Source organism: Aspergillus affinis (genome assembly GCF_023601865.1).
Source record: "Aspergillus affinis strain CMG 70 chromosome Unknown NODE_32_length_299506_cov_85_929706, whole genome shotgun sequence".
Lineage (NCBI taxonomy): Eukaryota > Fungi > Ascomycota > Eurotiomycetes > Eurotiales > Aspergillaceae > Aspergillus > Aspergillus affinis.
Genome location: NW_026515813.1, coordinates 22,804 through 44,297, shown reverse-complemented (window position 1 = coordinate 44,297; position 21,494 = coordinate 22,804). Strand labels below are relative to the sequence as shown.

The following is a 21,494-nucleotide window of genomic DNA, read 5'->3' as shown; positions in this document are numbered from 1 at the left end:
TTGTAAGCACCCGATCCATAATCTGATGCTGCTGTAGCAGATCTAGAAGTACAGCACTTAGGTTCACGCCTGAATGCGTTCCATAAGCGCTCAAAGCCAATCAAGATGTCCCGGTAATCCCAGTCGTCATCGATAAAGTAACCGGTAACCGCCATAAATGCTTGTCGGAATGGAGATATCCAGCAGTCAAGAGCAATAGAGTGCTTTGCACCTAGATATTTTGTTGGCGTTCCTTGGCAATACTTCGAAGCCCTCGACCAACTGTCCTGACAGAAGGAAATTCGGGTAAATATGCGATTGAACGAGATACTCTTATAAATTTCAAGACGTTCGAGTTGATTCGATCGCAGAATTAAAATTCAGTTTTAATCTCAACAAGTACCATTTGATTATTGGTGAACTGCAGACTCCTCAAACATTGACAGTCCGCATCATCTCGACTAACTGAAATAAGTATGAAAGCGGCCCGGGAGGCCCCTTTCCTCAATAACCAGCGTGAAAACCTGCTACATGAAACCATGTCCAACTACAATTCATCCCCCAGCCACCCCACCAACGAAATTCGGAAACCTACGCTGTGCCCTCCTCGCTATTTTCCGGCACCTCGCCCGGCAGATCATCACTCGGCTGTCCTGGCTTATCATCCGCATTACCCTCAGCCACCTGCACATCATCAACCTCTTCATTCGCCACCCACTCGGTCACATATCGCAGTAGACTCTGTGGAACGTTCTCATCAACTACCTCTCCCTGCCACAGCGCCCACAGGGCATTCTTCTCATCTTCAGAGACCGTGTTATTAATAGCAAACCACTTGCTTCCAATCTCAAGGGCATCCGGCTCCACACTAGAGGTACAGGCAGCTGTATTAACCTCCGTCTCGCTCGCAAGGGTGCGACAGAGCCGGCACCAGGAGTGGCCGCGGAGATTTGAACCGCCCGAAATACACCGGCCTCGGTTGGCAGAGGCTGCGACTCTTCCGCAGTATTGCCCTCCGTTTCTATTCCAGGTGATGTGCAAATCAGTGTCTGTGCGAGCGGTGGAGCTGCCAGAGGCAAAAACGCGGTTTCGGGACTGGCAGCAGACTCGTTGGTTGATACGGCGACAGACAGAGCGACGGCCGCCGCAGCTATGGCGGGTGTATTGGTACAGGTCAACTGCGTTGGCGAGGGTGAGGAAGGCGAAGAGGGAGAAGAGGATGGTTAGAAAGGGAGATTTGAAGTGCATTCTGAAGCTTTCGATGAACTGGATACGCTTTGGTAGAATTGGGTTGCCTATTTCGGTTTGCTTGGGGGTTGGATGAGAGAGAGAGAGAGAGAGCTTGTTAATCATCCACATAGTAAGGCAATCTTGGGAGCCTTTATATCTTTTGATGCTGGGCTCGATTGCTAGAGCGCGGCTCACTTGGAAGCTTGAGGATCAGTCGATCACTCATTTAATTCCCGACTGCTGTGCAACGTTTTGGAAACGAACTGAGGTCATGCGACTAGTACGAGTGGCTTTGACCTCAGTGTGTAATGTGGAGAGGTCAAAATAGAAAGACGGTGGCTGGAAAAGGAAAGAAATGGCGATATTACACTTCGATGAGTACAGACAATTAAGCATAACGCTTTTCATTTGGTGCAATGCTGCTTCATGAGGCTTTCACCGGAAGAACTACAATTATTTCGAACGTACTAATTTCGAACATACTAATTTGTATGTAGTTGGATTTCCTCAACAAAAACACCTACAGAAAGCACGAAAATTTACTACCTAGTTGAATGTGGAGTTTGGATTATCTCATCTCTATTTTACGGCGCTCTGATACTTATTATCTGAGCGTCAAGATGAGTGACAGCTTGGCAGCTTGGCGGATGGGGTTGTCTGACTCAATGTAGTTCAACTATTACTTATTCCGAGACATGACGCTCGCATAACAGCACGTCTTGCATAGCCTATTTCATAGAACATGCATGCTAAAGTGCCAATGTGTCCATGTAGGCCAAAACATTCCAATATAGTACGTCAAGCAGTAGTGGTGCTATGAGACCGATTGTTTCAGGCCTGCTTGGCATGAAGAGAAGCTACACATCTCGTTCTTGACCTGATGTCTCGGACAGTAAGACGGCTCTCTCCTGTGGTCAGATTTCCCATCGGAGGTTTAGCATCCAATACCATCGGGGCGATCAACAGGGATATCGGGAGTTTTCTGCAGCCAATACAGGGATTCGGAATTGTGGTGATCAGAAGGTACGAACTCATTATCTGATCTCAAGCCAATCAATGGAGACCTCCTGCGAGTAGTTTGGTTCTTCATCCAATGAGGCATGAATTCCAGGTGGAAGTTCGCAGCCTCAGGTACCTATAGGTACGACCATGTGACCCGCTTGTGATATGCTACGGCATGCCTTCTTTCACCTCTCCGTCACCAACTTCTTCTTCCCGCATATCATTCCTTCCATCAAATTTCATCCACCAACTACCGAATCCATCAATTTCTGAGACACAAAACCCCTCCAAACCCTCTCCTGTCATCATGAGCCAAGAAATCCTCGTCACTACAGATGACCTGGGGCTCCCGACTCTCCGGTTGTACGATCCTTCCAAGAACGGAGAACCCACTACAGCTATCCCCCCTGAGGCCATCAAAGACCTCTCATCTAAACGCACGTTCGTCTTTGTCCACCCCGACCATCTCAGCTCCATCTTCCGCAATGCCAAAACTCATGAACAAATCGTTATACACATGAGGCGACTCCGACTGGTCATACTACACGCAATCTCAACCGCTAAGCTTACAGACACGGAAGTAGAAGGTGGCGTCGATGGTCCCAACATCTCACCGCTTGTTGAGAAATGGTGGGTCGCATGTCGGGCCATCCCACGGGGTCATGCGATCGAGCATGTTATCTTCGATATGTCTTTTCCGAACACAATGGCTAAAAGAGAGATTGTGAGACTTCTGCAGGGCCTGAGCACGACTTTTTCTTTGAAATCGAATGGGAACTTCGAATGTTGCGTTGAAGGCGAAGCGGAGAGAAAGGACTACCTGGAGAGCAGTCTAGTGGGCTTCAAGAAGTCTGCGGAGTAGGGATGTCGGACGACTTCCTGCTGCATTATCGACTCGGCCGTTTTCTTTTCATTTTCTTTCTTTTTTTGGGGTATTACTGGCCATCAGCTTTCGGCGACCAATCAATCAATCAAAAATCTATTAACCTGATGAAGCCTATCTATTGAAACGCTAAGCTATGCAGGCGCTTCGCCGACTGAAGCAGAATTCGAGCCCATACGCCATATAAACCCTCAAAGCAGTAGACAAAGGAAATAAAAAAGTAACACAACTAAACCGGCTGCCACACGCCTGCCGCGTGCCTACTGCGCCTCTAGGCGCTGTTCTCTCCTTCCACTCCGTTCTATTTGTAGTATTCCTGCATGTGCGCGTCGTATAGCCAGTTGAGTCTTAGCGTTCTGTGTAACCATCGTCTTCCTCGTTTAGATCGAGTCCCTCTAGGAGGGTGCTGGGTTCCGGGACCTCCTCGTCCTCCTCGTTAAAGGTGGCGAATCGGAACTGCTGTAGGAGGCCTGTTCGTTGCATGAAATCGGCGACGTAGCGTATCGCCTGCGGGTGGTTCATGACTGCGTCGTAGTCCTGTATACGCCCACGCAGTCACTCGATAAATTCGAGGCGTTCCATTATTATTCTCCGACTGGCGAGGTGCAGCGAGCACTCCATAAGGACGTGTTTAGGCGTTTGAGAGCCTAATTCACATCCGCAGCGGTCGCAGTCGACCTGCTTTATCTTCGGCTTTTGGCATGGGCGATCTGATATTATTTTGACCAGCGGTTCAGGCGCGAGTCGACGAACTTCAACTTAGCATGGATCAGCACAGTCTCGGTTCTCTTTATGCGTTACTGACTTTCTGGGATTTTAGTAGTCAAATTTTCATTCTCTCTTAAGCCCACATTATTTGCTCTCTTCGTTTGAAGATAAATTATTATCAACCGCAGGTCGACATTCAGATAATCTCTAAACCGTACAGGATTTACTCATAACAGCCTTCATCTTTAGTCCCACACTTACTTCCTAAGACGGGTCGTAAATATAGAATTCTTGATCCAACGGACGTTCTTATTCCGAGGTATACTAAGTAGTATATCAGCATTATAGATCCGAATGACTGGCATGTCACACCATAAGAACCATCTTGAAAAACTATACTGAGGCTCTGATTTGAGGTAATATCAAGCTCACAAGGATACTTGCCCTCCACAAGAACCTAAGCAGTGGCTTCCACATCATCATTCTCCCCAGCCAATCTATTAATTTCCTTGATTATCTAGGAGCGAGGATCTAGGGCTTCTATATACTACTGTGACGAACTGACCAAGAATCACTATATAGAGCGATGCGCGTACCAAGTCTGCTGACTTGGTATTCTAGTCTTTTAGTTGGCTCAGTGGGCAACCGCCCCACCTGTGGGCCTGAACTAGACGGTATTAGATGGTGAAAGCGCACCCCACTACTGGGGAAACGGCCGTAGGCATCAGAAGGAATAATAGCTTCACTTATTCGTCATTTTCGTGATGGTAGTGCTGGACTTTTTAGGGAGTGTGCCGGGCAAAAATAGACTAGAAGTGGATAAACGGGCAAGGGGGAGGTCGGTAGGTAGGGTGTAGTTCATTAGGGTTACTCGCTCAGGGCATTCAGTCTTCCGCCCACTCTGTGCTCAGTGATCGCCTCAGGCTGCTCAGAGCGTACTCAGGGCGTATTTAGGTCTACTCAGTGAGCAAAAAACAGCGAGAGGTAAACACAAAAACGGAAAGGGAAAGCCATCGGTCTGGCTAGAAAATCAAGTATATACGCAGGATTATAATGTCTCCTTTCATCAATCCCTTAACCTGATATTTATTACCGAGCGCGTATATCTCTATATTAAGATATGCCCTACTGTGAGGGCCTAGTTAACCCAAGGGCATTGTTTGTTCTGTTTTGTACTGTTACCTTGTTTGCCGACACCCACCTACTCAGTCCGCCCACTTTCCTTCCCTTCCTTCCTTCCCTACGCTTGAAATTTTAGTCTTTTAGTACCAAATGAATCAGTTTTGATCATCTTGATTGGCTTTCACACTACTTCATTGAGGTAATATTTGACAGCATTCGATTCATGATCCGCAACTTGATCACGAACAGACGATGGGGCTTGGCCTATTTGCGGAGTATTTAGCTATAGGGGTCAGCATCTATATAGCAGGAAACATACTGTTGATCGCGTTGATTCCGCCCCGGCGAAGCACTTTCTGTGTCAGGTTATGCGCCTGTCCAGCCCGAATTCTAAGTCGTTTCAGGATGCGACTCCATGTCCGTGACTTGAGTGGTTGACTATCAGATGTTCGATAGCCGTCATCAGTATGCTCTGGCTCCCGAAATATCGGGATATCCAATTTTTCTTTCTTTATCTTCATCTGAATACCTCTACGATGTGCAGGGATAGGCACAGTGTAAATATCCGTCACGTCCTTGATCGTCGCGGCGAAGATGTCATCGTCGATAGCCAACGCCATCAGCTGACTTAATAGGTCGAATATCAGGTTTTCCTCATGTTCAATCGCCCTCTTCCTGTATTCGTGATAGTAGATGGTTAACATGATCTGCTTTAGGTCTGGTACTTACATTCTCGGTTTTCGATCCTCCCCTTTCGTGTAAAGCAGGGTTATGATAGCGGCGAGAATATAGCGTTCACCGGGAGTCGGATTGCGGACAATATAGAATCCAACATGTCTCCAAAGGATAGTATTGGTTTCTTCGTCGCCCTCGAAATACCTGTCATCTGTAACGCTATGTACGTCTGAATCGCAGTCGATATCGCTCGCAGTATCCAGATCAGAGTGGTAGCTGCAAATGTCATCCAGTTCGGTTTCTTCTAGCTCGCTCATCTCAGTGTTTTTACCCGTTTCATGGCTAGAAACCCCCGAGGGTGCCTCGTCCTCCGACTTGTTAACCGAGCTCTCAAATTCCATATGATTAATAGGGTTCTCGGATCCAGAAGTTTCGAGGGGGCGCCCATCAGCTTGAAGGTTAACAGTATGTCTTGTGTCAAACAATGATACTGCTCGGCAGGCGAAAATGCTCAATAAATTGAGATCAGCCAAGACATATAGTCGTTGCTTCTCATCGGCAAACACCGAGTCGCAATGAGCCATGTGGGTGACAAGAAAATGCAGAAGGTCATCTGATGCTGCTGTGGGCTTGGGCAGAGGGTGTCTGCGCAAGCCTATCCGCCTACTCACAACGTTCATATACTATACGGCTGTATTAGCCGACCTTCAAAGCCAGTTTCATCCGAGAACACTCACATTAAGTCAGTCCGTCTGCATGCTCGGTTCCATTTCCTAGTGAGATTTAATGAAATAGAGTCTTTTCAGAGTTCTCCAATAGTTTGCAAGTGCACTGTAGGCTTTACGAGATCCCGAGAAGTTTTCCTCAATCCAGTCAAACCAGGATTTAACATGTGGTGCTGTAAGATTCATAAGCAGGGTGTCTGGGTCCTGGCAAGCTTGGGAGCAGAACCTGGCAATAAAGACGGTTAGTAGTGTAGCTTGGGATTAGGAATAGGCATTCCCTGGACTTAAGACATACCGACTCCATTTTCCCCTGACCGAGGCCGCTGAGATGTTTATGTTAGATGCATACTCGGGCAGTGTTGGTCCGCTTTCGAGGTGCAGCTTCCGACGCTCAGCGTAGTAGAGATAGGACTTACGTGCTTCTCTTGTTGCGCATATTTTCTTCGGGAAGGCCAAAAAATCCCATGGTGTAAAGAGTGCCTGTGGAAGACTGACGCTGGGCGCGAGGAGTGAAGAGGATAGAATCATGGTGACAAAATAGCAGGCGTGTACAGGGCTATTTATCTTCCTCTCTGGCCTCCTGCTATACTGCGACGGGATGAAAAAAAAGGTCAGTGGGTGTTCAAGAGCGGAGCTCCTTTCCCTCCTTGTCGCTGTGACCCCGCTGAGTGTTCTATCGTCCTCAGCCGGTCGCGTCTGATGGGGACGGCTCAGCAGGACAGGGATCATAGCTGGATGGGGGTGAACTGGGCAGGCTGAGGGTAAAATAACTGTACTACAGGTACATGTCCAGATGCCGCTCTGTCAGGGCTAAAAGCAGCACCCACGGATTGCCCGTCTTGGCGAAGTTTCCGGGGCAGACGACGCCAGAAACGGCCGCTCCGGATGCCCTTTTTGGCCTTGACGGCACCCAAAGGCACATTCTAATTGTAACTTATACAATAATATGTGCTTTTCCACCTAGAAGCTGAGTGGATATACAATATGACAAGTAGAGCCGGGGCAACCCATGACTCTTAGCCTCAATCTTGACATCCTGAAAGTTTGCGTGAGGAAGTAAATCTCTTGATTTGTATGATCATTAAAAAGGGATGGATGGGCGGGCCACAAGGTAAAAAGTAAAAACGAGTTGTTTGTTTGTTCGAAATAATAAAAGAAAATCACGACAGCTGCAGGATTCGAACCTGCGCACTCGAGAGTACGCGCTATTATGATCTGAAAGAAGCTCAATTATAACACATGTAATGTATATAATATTGACACCTTCATGAATAGCAGGCGCGCGCCTTAACCACTCGGCCAAACTGTCCACAACTGGATGTGAGGTAAAATATGAGAACTCTAAGCCCAGAATCTCAAAAGAGGAAATTTTTGTTTGAATTAGATGGATAGTGATGTACTAAAGGGGAAGAAGGCAAGACAAGAGCCCTCGGAATGAACTCAACTCTTCGATTAACTCCAATATACTAGTATACTGTATACATCATCGCGCGACAAGCTCAAATGCCCAGGCTTGTCGGCGGCGTCGGATTGGCTGGGGCGGGTTCTTGGTGTTACGGAGGCGTTCGTCGGTCGTTTCTTGGGTGGATTTGATTCGAGGGGTGGGTTGATATTATGAATTTCCGAGGTGTTCACGGTGGATCTAAATGCGTTGGTTTAAATGTATAAACGGTGTGTCTACCTAGCAGAGTTGTCTCCTGAGGCATTAAGGTACTCAAGGTACTCTGAGCAATCCTTCTTTAGTCGCTATTCTTCGGATACTCCGGCTCTCCACTCGGAATCTTCTTCCTTACACCCTCTCCAACAAGTTATACCTCATGAAATAACCCACCCCTTCCAACGAGAAATGACAGCAACACACAGATCCACGACCCTAACGACCTAACGAACCCCTACCTACCTTATCCTCCATCCCCGCGAAACAAACCTCACCCTCACCCTCACCCCAACACCAACCCCGAACTCAGAAAGAAGGGATCATGCGCCGCCGAACCCAAAAAACAGCCACCCACTTCCTCATCCTCCTCCTCATCCTCGGCCTCATCTGCTTCCTCAACCGCCCTCAATCCCCACATAAGCTCTTCGCCTGGGATCGCATTCGGTACCGCACGCGCGCATCGACCCTCCCGCCCCCGAACGGCGTCTGTCCGGGACTCAGCGAATCGGGGCGTCCGGCGCTGGTGGTATCGCATGTCGATAGCGACGGGGACACGGGGTGGTTGGATGCGTTGAGGGAGAAGTATCAGGTGTGCGTGTATCACATCGAGACGGATAGCTCGACCTCGACCTCAACTTCGAACACCATCGACAAGAAAACCACCACGGAAGGAAACCCAACGCTCCAAGTCCCCACAAACCGCGCCCACGAAGCAATCACCTACCTCACCTTCCTAATCGACAACTACTTCTCAATCCCGCACCAGGGGGCAGTATTTATCCACGGCTCCCGCTTCGCATGGCACAACGACGACCCGACCTACGATAACCTCTCCCTCCTCCAACACCTGAATCTGCCGTTCGCGCTGCACGCGTCTGGATACCATAATCTGCGCTGCGATTGGAGTCTGAGTACCTGTGTACCTGGGGCGGGACCGCAGGGCAGTTTGGAGAATAGTGTGCAGGCGGTGTTGCAGCCGTGGAGTGCCAGGACGGTGTCGGATCGGGGACTGCCGGGGGCGTTGGAGGAGATTTTTGGCGCGTCATTGGGGGAGATGGGCGTGGAGGTGGGGATGGGGAGGAGCAGGTTGGGGAGGACGGATACGGTGCGGGCGCAATGCTGTGCGCAGTTCGCGGTTAGCAGGAACGGTGTTTGGCAGCATTCGCGCGAGGAGTATGTCGCGCTGAGGCAGTGGTTGTTGGACGGGATGGATGGGAGGAGAGGCGCGGCGCCGAAGGACGATCGCGTGGCGGGCAGGATCATCTCGTATATCTGGCATATCTTGTTCATGAAGCGGGACGGGGCAGGGGTGGATCTGGGGGAGCTGAATCGCAAGGCGTGTCCGTCGGCCGAGGAGTGTTATTGTCGGTTGTATGGCCGGTGTGGGTTGCGGTGCTCGACACCGGGGAGTTGCTTGGGGCAGTATGCGTTACCGCAGCATCTGCGTTTGCCTGAAGATTGGGCGAAGACGCATGCGTCGTGAGGTGCACTCTGGAGTATGGAACTCCGTGTATTAAGACATGTCATGGTATGTATGAATAACAAACATTATATAGTATTGTAAAGTAACTGTGCAGTCCAAACTGCCAGTTATCCCAGGCCAACCGTCCCTATGTTCCTCCCAAACCGGCGATCATAAAACATAACATGGCCTGTCAAAGGCCGCATAACAGGTACGTACACGAAAGAATAATTGCCAGCCCGTCGACGACGAGAATTCTGTTTCATCAAACAGAAGAACCATATAAACCGGATTTAAAAATCACAAGAATCGAACGCCATCGCCAGGACCACTGAAGAAGGAAGTCGTAGAAAGTTAGAGGAATGTTCGAGTAGTGGTACATTCCGTACTCGCATAAAAAACCGAGATCAAGCCTCGAGGATCCGGTCAGAACCACATGACGCCAGCAACCAGAGCGATCACAATCGCCATACAGCTCCCGCGCATATGCTCTGAATCTTGTCCAAACCCAATATTTTTGGACTGGCCGGCAGTAGTCACGGTGGGATTAGGCGGTTGGGTCGATAAGACTCGCGATGGGATTCGGGGTGCGCCGGGATCAACACTGCTGCCATTCGCAGGTTGCGTTTCGGAGACAAATTCTTCGGACGGCGTGCTGGGTGGTGTCAACTGCGATTCGGAGGATTTGTCGGATGGAACAGGTGATTGCACCGCTTCTTCCCTCAATTGATGCTGGGTGAACTTTTCTAGATAGTCGCTCCCAACGCGGCAGGCCTGCTGCCAGGATTCTCGGAAACGCATGTGCCAACCAGGTTTAGGCGCCGATATCGTATCATCGCTCACTATAGGGAGGCTATTTTCGGGACCAAGTGGTAAAGGGGATATAGAGGAATTGGAGAACGCGGGGGTAGGGCGCGTAGAGACTGTTTCGCAGGTGTTGTCCGTCGGATCTAGCGGAAGAGCCGGGCGGCTATCCAGTTGTTTGACAAGCGCTTTGAATGCTCGAACTCCTCGAGTCAAAGTCGATGGTCCCTCGACGTACGGAGCCGGGTCGTCATATATAGTAGCTGCTTCGAAGGAGCTCCGATGAGGCGTATCAAGTACGGCATGTCGCGGGGGAGGCGGTTGGCAGGATCCATCATCGATCAACCACGACTGGCACCGACCACGAGATGTGCGCAATCTCGACCAGATATCGATTGAATCATCCTCAACCCGGGGAGCTTCTATAACAAATACCACCCAGTTAGCTAACATTCCGACCGAAGTATCAAGGAGAGACCGGAGATAAAAAAACGTACGTCGAACTTCGTGCCGCTGATAACCGATGTATCCCACCTGCAGGTTATACAGATCCCACTCCTTCGCCAACGACGGAACCAAACTCAACAGCAAAAACACCAAAAGAGCAAGAAACGGAATTGCGCCAGGTTTATGAATCCCCGACCGCATCATCCACATTCAAAGACCTTTGCCCAAGGCCAATGTCCAAGAGATCCGAGGTGATAAGTAGCTTCCGAGGACGCAACAGGCAGACAAGATTCATAGCTTCATTGCTAGAAGAGGGGCAAGGCAGCAAGGGAAAAAATAGTGTAGATAAGAGTCGATCAAAACAAAAGGTGGGATGGGACAATCTGCATGTATTGCGTACGTGCGCTGCAACAAGCCTCGTGCGGTTGGTTGGTTTCTGGGGCAAGGCAGCCGCCGGTGGTCGGGGGGGGGAGGGCAGACGATTTTTTTTTACTTTTTTCCCTTCCCTTGTCTTATCGCTTTTCGCAGGCGGTCGGTGTCCGGAGTATAGTAGGAACGTTCTGCAACACTGGAACTGGGAAGGCTGAAAAAGATGATCCCCAGCAACGAGAAGTGGAGAGAACCGATCCAGAAATAAACCTGATTTTCCCTCTGACGATGAAGATATCTCAACAGTCGGACGCTGCGAGGATGGATTAGCGGGCAATGACGTCGCAGTGGTAGCTAACAGTAACCAAGTCGCAAGCGGATGTTGCCAAGTCAAGAGAGGATGGGCGACAGCCAAGCAGAAGACAGGAAAAGGTGAAATATCAATGGAAGTTAGATGAGCGGGCAGAGGGTCTCCCTGAACGTGCATGCATGCATGGTTGATTAATCCGAACTAAATCGTTAGTCTCTCATTAGCGGTTGGCCTAGTGATTTTAGCCGGATTGCGTTTCTCGAGAATTCGTGGAAGAGTGGAAATTAATCCTATTTCCGGTGAGGCTTTCGGTGCCGACCGCTTTGACTTTCTGCCGGGCCAAGATGCCCTACTTTATCTTCGAGACTCATGGTACAGTACACAATGGCATGATGTGATATGATACGATATCGAGTAGCACCACACAGACAGATTTGCAATACCACTAGAGCTGTTCATCCATACAGATCTCATCATTCATTAACATGCATATTACATACACTCGTTCGCATCGGGTCATAATCTCTAGGGTTCATATGGGATTCATCATGGTCGGGTTGGGCATGGCAGGGGGCAATTGATCGCTTTTCTTCGGTCGCTCGGATTTTTTGGAATTCGCCTTCTTCATGGGTGGCGTCCGACTGTCGCCGCTCTTTGAACTTTCCGCCCGGAGCGTCCCCGACGGCGTGGTGCTGCTGCCGGCGCTGCTGGTTTTGCCGCCCCGTTTGACCATCTTGCCCAAAATTCCTACGATCTCCGCGGCATCCTCAAAACTTTCGTCGTCCATTCCCTCTTGTGCATTATATACATCGGCAATGGCCTGTTTGGCGAGTCGTCGGCACGCAATCGAATCATGGAGGCAGTCGTACAGATAGGCGGCGAATTCGAGTTTGATGGATAGACGCATGGGGTGGGATCCGGGAAGAAACCGATCGGCCAGAACGGAGGCTTGGTTGAAACATGCCGTCGCAGTGGGTGTGTAATCGAGAACGGGTAGCAGGAATGAGGATGCTGACTGGGGAAGTAGGACAGGTGCGAGCCCCGGGGGTACCTGCGTCGATTTCCCCCGAGGCGCATTCCCCGCCGTCGAAGTCGGGGTGTTGGGCACGGTTAAGTTTTCTGGTTTCGATTTAAACGAGAACCTCGAGTTGAGCTCCTTCGTCGGCGATGCGGCATCGGCAGTCCCATTAGGTACGGTGACGTCGCTCCGGCTGCTGGCGATCCCCGGGGAGTGGACAGCCGGTTGGTTGTGAAATAAGACGAATATGTGGTAGAACGAGGCCCTGAGTTTGTAGGCCAGAATCTTCATTTCCATGTATTTATCGACGAGGGGGAAGATGAACCCCTCGAGCATTAGCAGGCCCTCGCGGGAGAGCCATATGATGTGATGGTACAGCTGAAGTGATTTGGTTTCACGGGTGGGATCTAGTCGTCGGAGCCGTCGTGCACGCAGAAGCTTTTTCGAGAGCATCACTGAAAGTCCCAGCATTTTGTACAGCACGGCGGAAAGAAACGGGCTCTCGAGGCTGGTCATGGCCGCGAAGTTGCCCAAGGCCTTCTGGTCAACTTCGGAGGAAGCCATCCACAAAGCGATCGATTCGGGGTCTATGATAGGGCAATTGCCATTGAAATCAGCTTTCTCCATCGCGAATTAGGGCGTCGAGGTGAAGGATCGCGAATGGCTGGGGAAATAAAATAAAATAAGATGAGCAATTCCAGTGTAACCAGTACACCGAAAAAGATGCAAGTGATCGGCTCCTCCTAATCTGGGCAACATGTCTTTTAACAGACCGAAGAACTGTGCTTCGACCCATCTTAGGCACATCTGCTGGAGACTGAATGTGAGACAGAGAAAACCGTTAGCTTACCTCGGAAACGCGCGCAAACGAATAACAGGACACGATGCAGCTGATTTTAAACGCCGCAGGACCCCATGCTCAATGCGAGAGCGCCTAATCGGAGGTTCGTCGTTTATTTTTAGTTGAATTTCGTAGTCGATAGTAATATTGAGCAGGCGGCAATCCGATTGAGCGTTTTGTCCGTCGTGTCTTTTCTCTTTTCTCCGTTTCTGTAGTGTCAAAAAGATCGCTTTCAAACCAAACCGGAAGATTTAACAGGCAAACGCGAGCGTTTGAAAATCACAAAGCCACCAATTCCAATCGATAGATCGGATATGTTACATATGTCAGGTTCTGTCTTTTCCCTTGAGGTCAGATTTCAAAAGTACAGCGCACAGTCAGAAAGCTTCGCATAGAATAAAATAAAAATAAAAATAAAACCAACAATCCCTATTAACCAACGCAGAGTAACACAACAATTTTGGAGCAATTGGTGCGGTACGAAACTGCAGAATATCAAAAAAAAAAAAGCGACTGATGAGGCAGAAATGACTAGCAATGCAAGGCACGCAAAAAGGAGCAGTCAACGGCGGAAAGGGGGATGGTAAGGTGCTCGTGATTTTGAAGCAGACAGTATCGATGCATTGTGCGTGCAACTTGAGTCGCAAGGTGTTAGTCTGGACCTCTTTGCCTGCAAGTGCTAGCAGTGACTTGAGGATTGATCAAGATCAGTGGGAGGGAGGAAACCCGAAGGTCATTATTTCCACCGCGGGAAGACGAGGGTTAATCCAAGGAACAATTTCAGCCACAATTGATAGAGGCGAACAGTCGTTCCTGCCGTGCGGTGAAAAGACAAGAATAATAATAGTAATAGTAGCAGAGCAGCAGAGTAATGTAGTAGTGGAAAACGGATGATGCAAGGAAATTGGTCTGCTCGAATGGAATTGCCCCTGGCACAGTAAAAGTGGATGATCACTGCGGTCGTCTGTCGCCCTAATTAAAGTGATCTGAGGACCGGCATCTCCTCATTATTACATCTGGATTTAGGCCTCTGTTTGAAATATTAGTTCATGCCCGTCAGAGTTTTTCTTTGCTTTTTTTTTTCTTTAATCTTGTCTCTGACGGAAGGAATCGGGCAGGAATAGCTGTGATAGGACCCCAGGATTTTGAACCCCATCATCATCATAAATAGCAAGATTACGGAGCGAGACAGCATAAAAAATTAAATAAAATGGGAAACAGAGGGAAAGGCAATGGCAATGAGGCGGGGGGACAGCGCATCGATTAGCTCGATACGTGTCAGAGCCCGAATGCTGAATTTTCCCTGCCTTGCAGTTTTGGATCCAGGCGAATGATAAGAAAGGAATAGCACGGTGGACCGACGAGCACCAGCCTCTCCCATTTGGCGGGAATCCATGGCAATTGGGGCTTAAGACAGGCGGAATATCCGTGCCTGACCCAGGCCGGAGTCGAGACGGTCTCATCGACTAAACCCCAAATGTCTGGAGCTCAGCGTCCGCGCGCTTCTTAGCATGGGGGTGGATGGCAGCAGGAATTGACCCTCGGGACGGAGGCAACGCTGACAGCTGGCAGACATTTAATTGCCAGCGTGGCATCAGAGAACTGGTCCAATTGAATAGAAGGTTGAAACTTCCCAGCAAATCATACAACGAAGCCATCAATCTGAAGACATGTCGATGATATCAGCGGCCTCGTATCATGAATTCATAATGCCATGATGTATTGTAGGCTTCTCGATCCCCGGAGAGATGCGAGAAGGACGGAGGGTCTAGAATTGATCCAAACGGGGAGGCAGTTCGACACCGCTCTGCTGACCGCCAAGTCGGGTCTTCGCGCGGAGTCGGAGCAATTCTGCCCAACAGCTTCACACTCGAGTTGGTTTGTTATACTACTGAGTACGATCCGTCCTCTCTGGCAGTGGGGAAATGACTCTCAGTTTTACCAACTGCGATCCATGGTTTATCTGGCCCCAGGCTCAGGCAGTTGGCCGTCGGCCGTCTTGTCTTGTCTTACTCCGTACGAGAAAGCCACAAGACATAACAGCCACGGCTGTCTAACTACCTACCGCGTAGTATAGCCGGCTCCCGACATAAGTCTCAGTCTTCTAACTTTAGCAATTTGTACCGTATCAATAAATTCTGCTATAGCTTTCTGAAACATCCTTCCCGTTGTGCTACCCATATTCCCTGATGTTATCATACTCGTACTATTCAGTGTTCAATCTTCACCGCCAGAATGATGTCGATTGTGTTCGGAAAGACACCACTTTCCAAATCTCTCCCTTGCGGGGCCTTTACTACGGGGAGGGGTAGTGGCTTAGCACGTTCTAGGTTGACTTCTGCTGTGGGAGATTCCCTCCTGTACTGCCTAGATATCAGAGAATAGATCAAGGCAGGCAGATTTTGAATCTGCTTCTATTCAAGGAAATAATCTGAAAGAGGTATATGCGATGGTATTCACGGGAATATTTTTATCTGAGGTCACAAAATTCAAAGATGAATTAATAGACATGAAGTGTATATACATCCAAGATGGATTAGACTGTAGCATATTACATTAGCAGACTCATTTGAAAGTTGGAGTCATGTCTTCCTGTAGCGAAAGAAACGGGTAAAATAATGAACAGGTCATGTCTCAATGTCGTCAAGTTCGTCATCGTCCAGGAATCCGACGAACGCTCGTTGTAGAAACGTCCGCCACACTTGGTTAGTCTTGGACTTCTTCTTTTTCTTCTTCTTCCCCTCCGCGTCAATCTCGTTGCTGTTGCTTTTTCTTTTGCTCGAGTAATTCTCCGCAATGCGCGTGGCTAACTTGAAGAAGCTGCGGACGGTGAGGTCTTTCATTTTGTAGGTGTGGTCGTCCCTGGTGTCATATTCAACTTCAAAAGAGAAAATGTCGTCAAAGTTGGGTTTACCGGTCCCCGTCACGCTTGAATTGTCCGACTGCTCGGAGGCTGTCGACACTTGTTCGTTGATCGTTGTGAGGTTGGCAAAGTATTGGGTATACTTTAACCAGGTAAGGGGTTGGTTCGAATAAGCTGGACCTGGGGGAGCCGATTTCGACGGGGGCTCTGGGACTTTGAAATTAGGAGGCTTCTTCTTCCCTCCCTTCTTCTTCTTCTTCTTCTTTTTCTTGTCGATGGAGACAGCATCGTCGTCGTCATCCGAAAGCGATTCAACCTCGAGATACTCCTCTTGCGTATCGCTCCAAATAGCCGCATCCTCCAATCCAGTGATGTTGTATTCAACAATCCGCAGGGTAGGGAAATAATTCGGTACCAGACTAGGTGACACCAGCGTCACGCTATACCTCTCCGCAAATGGACCGCCGATCTTCTTGAGAAAGCGCTTTTTCTTCGATTTTTGCGCATGGCGATCATCGTCGGTGGGTACAAACTCGTCATCATCGGCCCATTCCTCTAGAGAATCTGCCTTGTTCGATTTGGGCTTAGGCGGAGATGGCAATTTAGACCAATCTTTTCTCAGACTGGAGAGATAACTTGAACGAGAGAGGGCCGAAAACTCACCCGAGTGATCATCGAGTGCAGTCGAAGATTCCGGGTTGTCGCTAGTGTCGGCGATTTTCACCTTATGGCTGTCTTGTAGCATGAAGTGATCAATGTTCATATGACCATAGACACTACCGACTATAACGTCTCGGAATTGGTGCACCCAAAGGGTATATTTCTGCCAGCACGTCTCATCCCAGCTCCGTTTTGGCCCCGATCTCGCTGGAGGGACATGTCCGATCAAAATTGCCTTCATGTCACGAGACCGCAGGATCTTCAACTGGACGCGGAGCCATTCCATATGCTCAAAGCCCGGCTCCGACTTGGATTTGCATCCATCGACCGCAGAGTTCGACTCGAAAAAGTACATGGTATTCAAGCTGATCACTGCGAGTTTGTTGGGAATCACTTCCGATGTGAACCAGCCGCCTTCCACGAACGAATGCCGTTGATGTTCAGGAATAAATTTGGACCACGCGTCCGACAACCTTTTGGTCCACCGATTCGGGCCATCCTTCATGATGTTGTGCGGCATGATGTCGTTATTGCCGATGGTGGGGACGACCGGGACCGAAAGACCACGAGGAGAATCCTTCTTCTGGAACACCTCATAGAATTTGTCCGCGGTCAAATCATTCAGCTGGATGACTTCATCCTCCGTCCGAGGGATAGATTCGTCGTTGTCATGGCGGGCGGAGTCTCCAGTCCAAATGACGAAATCGACCTGATCCTTCAAATTCTGATCAATCCATCGAAAGGTTTGGTTGATTAGCGTAAGAGGAGAGTCGCATTCCGTTCCTTGGGCTCCAAAGTATCCCGCCGAGCCTTTCCCGCGGTGGCATGCGTCATCCTTGTCGGTACCGGATTCGTAGTGTATATCTGGATGTAAATCTGGTGAGTAGTCAGCGAGTGCACTTCTTAATCGCTGGGCTGCATTCGGATAGACTCCTGTACCTGTTATATGCAGAAAGCGCCCTGCAAGCCCACGGGAGGGCCGTCCGCTGATAATGTCCGCATCGCTGGAAACGCCGCTGCCCAAAGGCTGTTGATCTGACACGGGGATCGCGGAGGCGCAGGCGGCGAGAAGAACGGCGGAGGGCAGGGAAAGGAAGGGAATCATTGGGGCTCTCTTTTTCGCAGAGAAGCGCCAGCAGAGCCGAGAACCGGGTCTGTCTTTCAATCGAGACACACACGCGTCGCAAGGGGAGAGATGGTGGTATTGAAGATGCGGGTGCCGGATAATTCTGTGTTGGCGACGTCACATCCGCCCGAGGCCTCAATTGGGTTTAGCGGGCCGGGTACCTTGACGGACGGCACGTGACTTGGCCGGAGCAGGTTTCGCGGTTCCAGCGGTATTGGCGGCGGTCAGAGACGGCATAAACAAGCCTTCGAGGATGCTGTCCTTCGGCGTTGTGCAGATATTGCCAGGCCAAAACAACTAGCTAGCGTCAAAACCAATGGGATGTGCTATTATCCACGACCCTGCCACCAATAAGGATGACGGATTACGGATGTGTTTCATTTCGACACCTCTTGATTCCTACGAAACTCCTACTCGTACAGAGGACACCGTAATGTCGTGAGCGTGTGAGGCTGTGAACCTGCGAAACAATGAGAGTGTCTACTCTGGACCGGCTCCGTCGGAAGGATCAACACCATCCTTGGCTTCAGTTAACTTTTCCGACTACTCCGTACTAATTGTGGTGCGAGAACGGCTTCCAATTAGACTATTCTCGGGCGATGATCCTGGATTCTGGTATAGGGCTACGTTGATCGGATCCCCTCGACTCATGAATCATAGAAAATGCAAATATGAGGCGTGATCGAGAACTCAGCATCCTGAAAACTGCACGCTCTACTGAGTACTCTGTAGTCCGTACTCCGTAAGGTTCACCAACCGCGGAAAGGGCAACAAGGCAGCAACGATAAAAAAGGGCAACATGGCTTTCTCAGCCTTCAAAATGGAGACAATGAATGAGTGAATTCTATCCAATCACAGGACGTCGGAGTCCACAGTTCTGTTCGCCTTGGCCCCCTCTATACTAGATTTCTGGTCTCGGGGCACTCTAGACCTGACAAGCTCTTTGATTGATCACCTAAGAGAGGCTTGAGTTATATTTCAAACGCCAGTGGCCAAATTCTTAGTCTCCATTGCGACATCCCTATCGTGTGTCGATCTATTACTAGCTATCTAGATAATAAGCAACAGTTGAGCCCCGAAAGGAATAGGCAAATCTCAGAGAGATCAACCAGTTCACAATAAGCAACTCTACACAATGAGGGCTTCATGATTCTGATAATTGTCAGCAGAGGCAGCACACAAGAGAAAGAGAAAGAATGATCGATCAGTTGAAAGGATTACTTAATACGACATTACCTAGAAAAGCCCTGAAATCCGTGAAATTCAGCCAACAGGAAAGGATTCGGGATTCAATGAAGATTGCCGGCATGACAATGCTAGTCAGCTTCTTGGACACGGCAATACGCCTTTACGAGAGGACTATTTGGTCTCCCTTCTTCAGAGGGTTCCATGGGGAGGGATATTGCTTAGCGCTCAAGAGTTCAGGACCGTAAGTCGCCCTCCGTTTCCCATGATCTAACTAACCCATGCGCAATATATTGCGCCTTTTGTCTTGATCAGTCAACAGTTATCTCTCATTCGCGATGTGGTAATCTTATTGTGTGGCTTCTACGCGGCCTTAAGTTAAGCTCCTGTATTGTCTCGCCACGAGCCAATCGGCCGGCGCACTAGCAACGCTAGGTGGCGCGGTGATGGGGCCAAACCAGACTTATCACTAGGTAATCTAAGTCCAATAGCCTCATGCATGCGTAAGTCGTACACCATCGGAAGAAAAAAAAAACCTGCCACGAGAAGGATCTCTTGGCCCCATTCTTTATCGAAGATGGATCAGTTCATTTCCTTTAGGCAGCCAAGCCTGTCAGTCTATGAAGGTTATTCTTAATTATGTTTTAATCTGTACCTGTCGTTCCGTCTTTGTCTCTGTTTGAACCCCTCTCCCTTTCCTTTGTTTCTATCTAACGCTCTTTTCTTAAGATGAGTTGATCTGGATTTGTTTCGCACATAAAATGAGCATTCCCTGGCCGTTAACAGGCCCTCGAGCCCTTCGGGCCATCGTGGTGGCAGCGGTGGCCATGATGGTACTCTCACTACTACTCTTGCATTCCCCGAAAACACAGACAACACCGCGTGTAAAGGGCATGGAACTCGAAAAGCCGTCATACAACGGAACGACGGATCATGGCGATACGGCTAACTACAATGAGGATTTAACCACCGACTCTCCTCCGGACCGTGTGGAACAGACAATCATCCAGATGCCCGTGATTGATTCTGACCTGGTAACCGATGTGTCGCAGTACTTCGTCGACTATCCCATTAAGAAGCCATATGAAAGCAAATTCGGCGAACTCGGACGACGCTGCCGGGTTCTGCGTGACTGGTTGGCTTACGCTGAAAAGACCGATCCTTCAACCAGAAACGTCCTTCTCGCTACTGTCGAACGAGTAGCCTCGTCGTCGTTTCCATTCCTTCAAAAACCTTCGAGACAACCGCCTTCAGAACAACCTCTTACGGATCTTCGCGCATCTTTCGAGGCTGGATCTGCGGGCATCGTCATTCCAACTAGCGATAAGACGCTCCGCTTCGCCGCTCACCTCATCGGCTCTCTACGTTCCGTCCTCGGTTCCACTCTGCCCATTCAAGTCGTCTATGCAGGCGATTACGATCTTCGGCCACAAAGCCGAGAGTATCTATCCAGCTTGGCTGGACAGGGTCCTCCAATCGAGTTTCTGAATATCTTGACCATCTTCGATGACACCACGTTGAAGCTGCAGTCCGGCGGGTGGGCAATCAAGGCATTCGCCGCTCTGGCCTCGCGGTTCGAGCGAGTAATTCTCGCCGATGCCGACGCCGTCTTCTTCCAGCCCCCAGAAGTGCTCTTCGAACATGACGCATTCCTTCGCTCGGGGTCTCTCCTCTTCCATGACCGACTCCTGTGGAAAAACCAATTTGCCAGTCGTCACGCATGGTGGAGGGATCAGATTCGACGTCCGAGCCCAGCGATGAACTCGTCCCGTGTGTGGACCGAAGACTACGCTGAAGAGGGTGATTCGGGACTAGTAGTCATGGACAAGAGCCGAATCGATGTTCTGGTTGGTTTGCTCCACGTGTGTTGGCAGAACACCCACGCGGTGCGCGAGGAGGTGACATATAAAATCACATACGGGGACAAGGAGAGCTGGTGGATGGGTATGGAGCTCGCGGGAGCTGGCTATGAGTTCTCGCAGCATTATGGTGGGATCGTTGGGTGGGCCGGCATGGATGGAGGCCGGCCAACGGTTTGCAGCTTCGTCATCGCCCACGTCGATGCGAAGGATCAATTGTTGTGGTGGAACGGAAGTCTCTTGAAGAACAAGGAAGTACCTGAAATGAAGAAAGTTTACGACATTCCGACGAACTGGGTGATCGATGCCGAATGGCGGAAGGGTGCTACAAAGCAGGACATGAGCTGCATGATTGGTGGCGAGGTCCGAAACCTCACCAGCAACCAGATCCATACGTTGGAGAGATCGATTGAATTGGCGCAGCGCATTGATGCCGTCGTTCTTGCTCCGGAGTCATAAGGGTTTGTTACGGCAGGACTTACGGAGGCATCGCCTTCGTCATACTTTCAGCGTGGTATGACAACCACAGATGCTCGCGTCGAATAACTCGATTCAAGACATTGGAATTG

The 21,494-nt window shown here is 49.7% G+C and overlaps 8 protein-coding genes across 8 annotated transcripts; 3 read left to right on the top strand and 5 right to left on the bottom strand.

The window, feature by feature from the left end:
* Positions 1 to 570: 570 nt before the first annotated feature.
* Positions 571 to 1,227, bottom strand: KD926_006256 (uncharacterized protein; the record flags this gene model as incomplete). Its single annotated transcript, XM_053099232.1, has 1 exon — positions 571 to 1,227. One exon carries the CDS (start codon positions 1,225 to 1,227, stop codon positions 571 to 573), a length of 657 nt encoding a protein of 218 aa, XP_052956900.1.
* Positions 1,228 to 2,518: 1,291 nt separating this feature from the next.
* Positions 2,519 to 3,073, top strand: KD926_006255 (uncharacterized protein; the record flags this gene model as incomplete). The annotated part of the gene is made up of 1 exon (XM_053099231.1): positions 2,519 to 3,073. The coding sequence occupies one exon, from the start codon at positions 2,519 to 2,521 to the stop codon at positions 3,071 to 3,073; it is 555 nt and encodes a 184-aa protein (XP_052956899.1).
* Positions 3,074 to 3,442: 369 nt separating this feature from the next.
* KD926_006254 (uncharacterized protein) lies at positions 3,443 to 6,852 on the bottom strand (the record flags this gene model as incomplete). The annotated part of the gene is made up of 5 exons (XM_053099230.1): positions 3,443 to 3,631; positions 5,172 to 5,188; positions 5,244 to 5,599; positions 5,654 to 6,244; positions 6,620 to 6,852. The coding sequence occupies 5 exons, from the start codon at positions 6,850 to 6,852 to the stop codon at positions 3,443 to 3,445; spliced, it is 1,386 nt and encodes a 461-aa protein (XP_052956898.1).
* Positions 6,853 to 8,303: 1,451 nt separating this feature from the next.
* Positions 8,304 to 9,464, top strand: KD926_006253 (DUF3431 domain-containing protein; the record flags this gene model as incomplete). The annotated part of the gene is made up of 1 exon (XM_053099229.1): positions 8,304 to 9,464. The coding sequence occupies one exon, from the start codon at positions 8,304 to 8,306 to the stop codon at positions 9,462 to 9,464; it is 1,161 nt and encodes a 386-aa protein (XP_052956897.1).
* A 405-nt stretch (positions 9,465 to 9,869) lies between these two features.
* KD926_006252 (uncharacterized protein) lies at positions 9,870 to 10,904 on the bottom strand (the record flags this gene model as incomplete). Its single annotated transcript, XM_053099228.1, has 2 exons — positions 9,870 to 10,669; positions 10,745 to 10,904. The coding sequence occupies 2 exons, from the start codon at positions 10,902 to 10,904 to the stop codon at positions 9,870 to 9,872; spliced, it is 960 nt and encodes a 319-aa protein (XP_052956896.1).
* A 1,001-nt stretch (positions 10,905 to 11,905) lies between these two features.
* erg27 lies at positions 11,906 to 13,018 on the bottom strand (the record flags this gene model as incomplete). Its single annotated transcript, XM_053099227.1, has 1 exon — positions 11,906 to 13,018. The coding sequence occupies one exon, from the start codon at positions 13,016 to 13,018 to the stop codon at positions 11,906 to 11,908; it is 1,113 nt and encodes a 370-aa protein (XP_052956895.1).
* Positions 13,019 to 15,859: 2,841 nt separating this feature from the next.
* Positions 15,860 to 17,860, bottom strand: KD926_006250 (endopolyphosphatase; the record flags this gene model as incomplete). Its single annotated transcript, XM_053099226.1, has 1 exon — positions 15,860 to 17,860. One exon carries the CDS (start codon positions 17,858 to 17,860, stop codon positions 15,860 to 15,862), a length of 2,001 nt encoding a protein of 666 aa, XP_052956894.1.
* A 1,967-nt stretch (positions 17,861 to 19,827) lies between these two features.
* KD926_006249 (uncharacterized protein) lies at positions 19,828 to 21,384 on the top strand (the record flags this gene model as incomplete). Its single annotated transcript, XM_053099224.1, has 1 exon — positions 19,828 to 21,384. The coding sequence occupies one exon, from the start codon at positions 19,828 to 19,830 to the stop codon at positions 21,382 to 21,384; it is 1,557 nt and encodes a 518-aa protein (XP_052956893.1).
* Between the last annotated feature and the right edge of the window lie 110 nt (positions 21,385 to 21,494).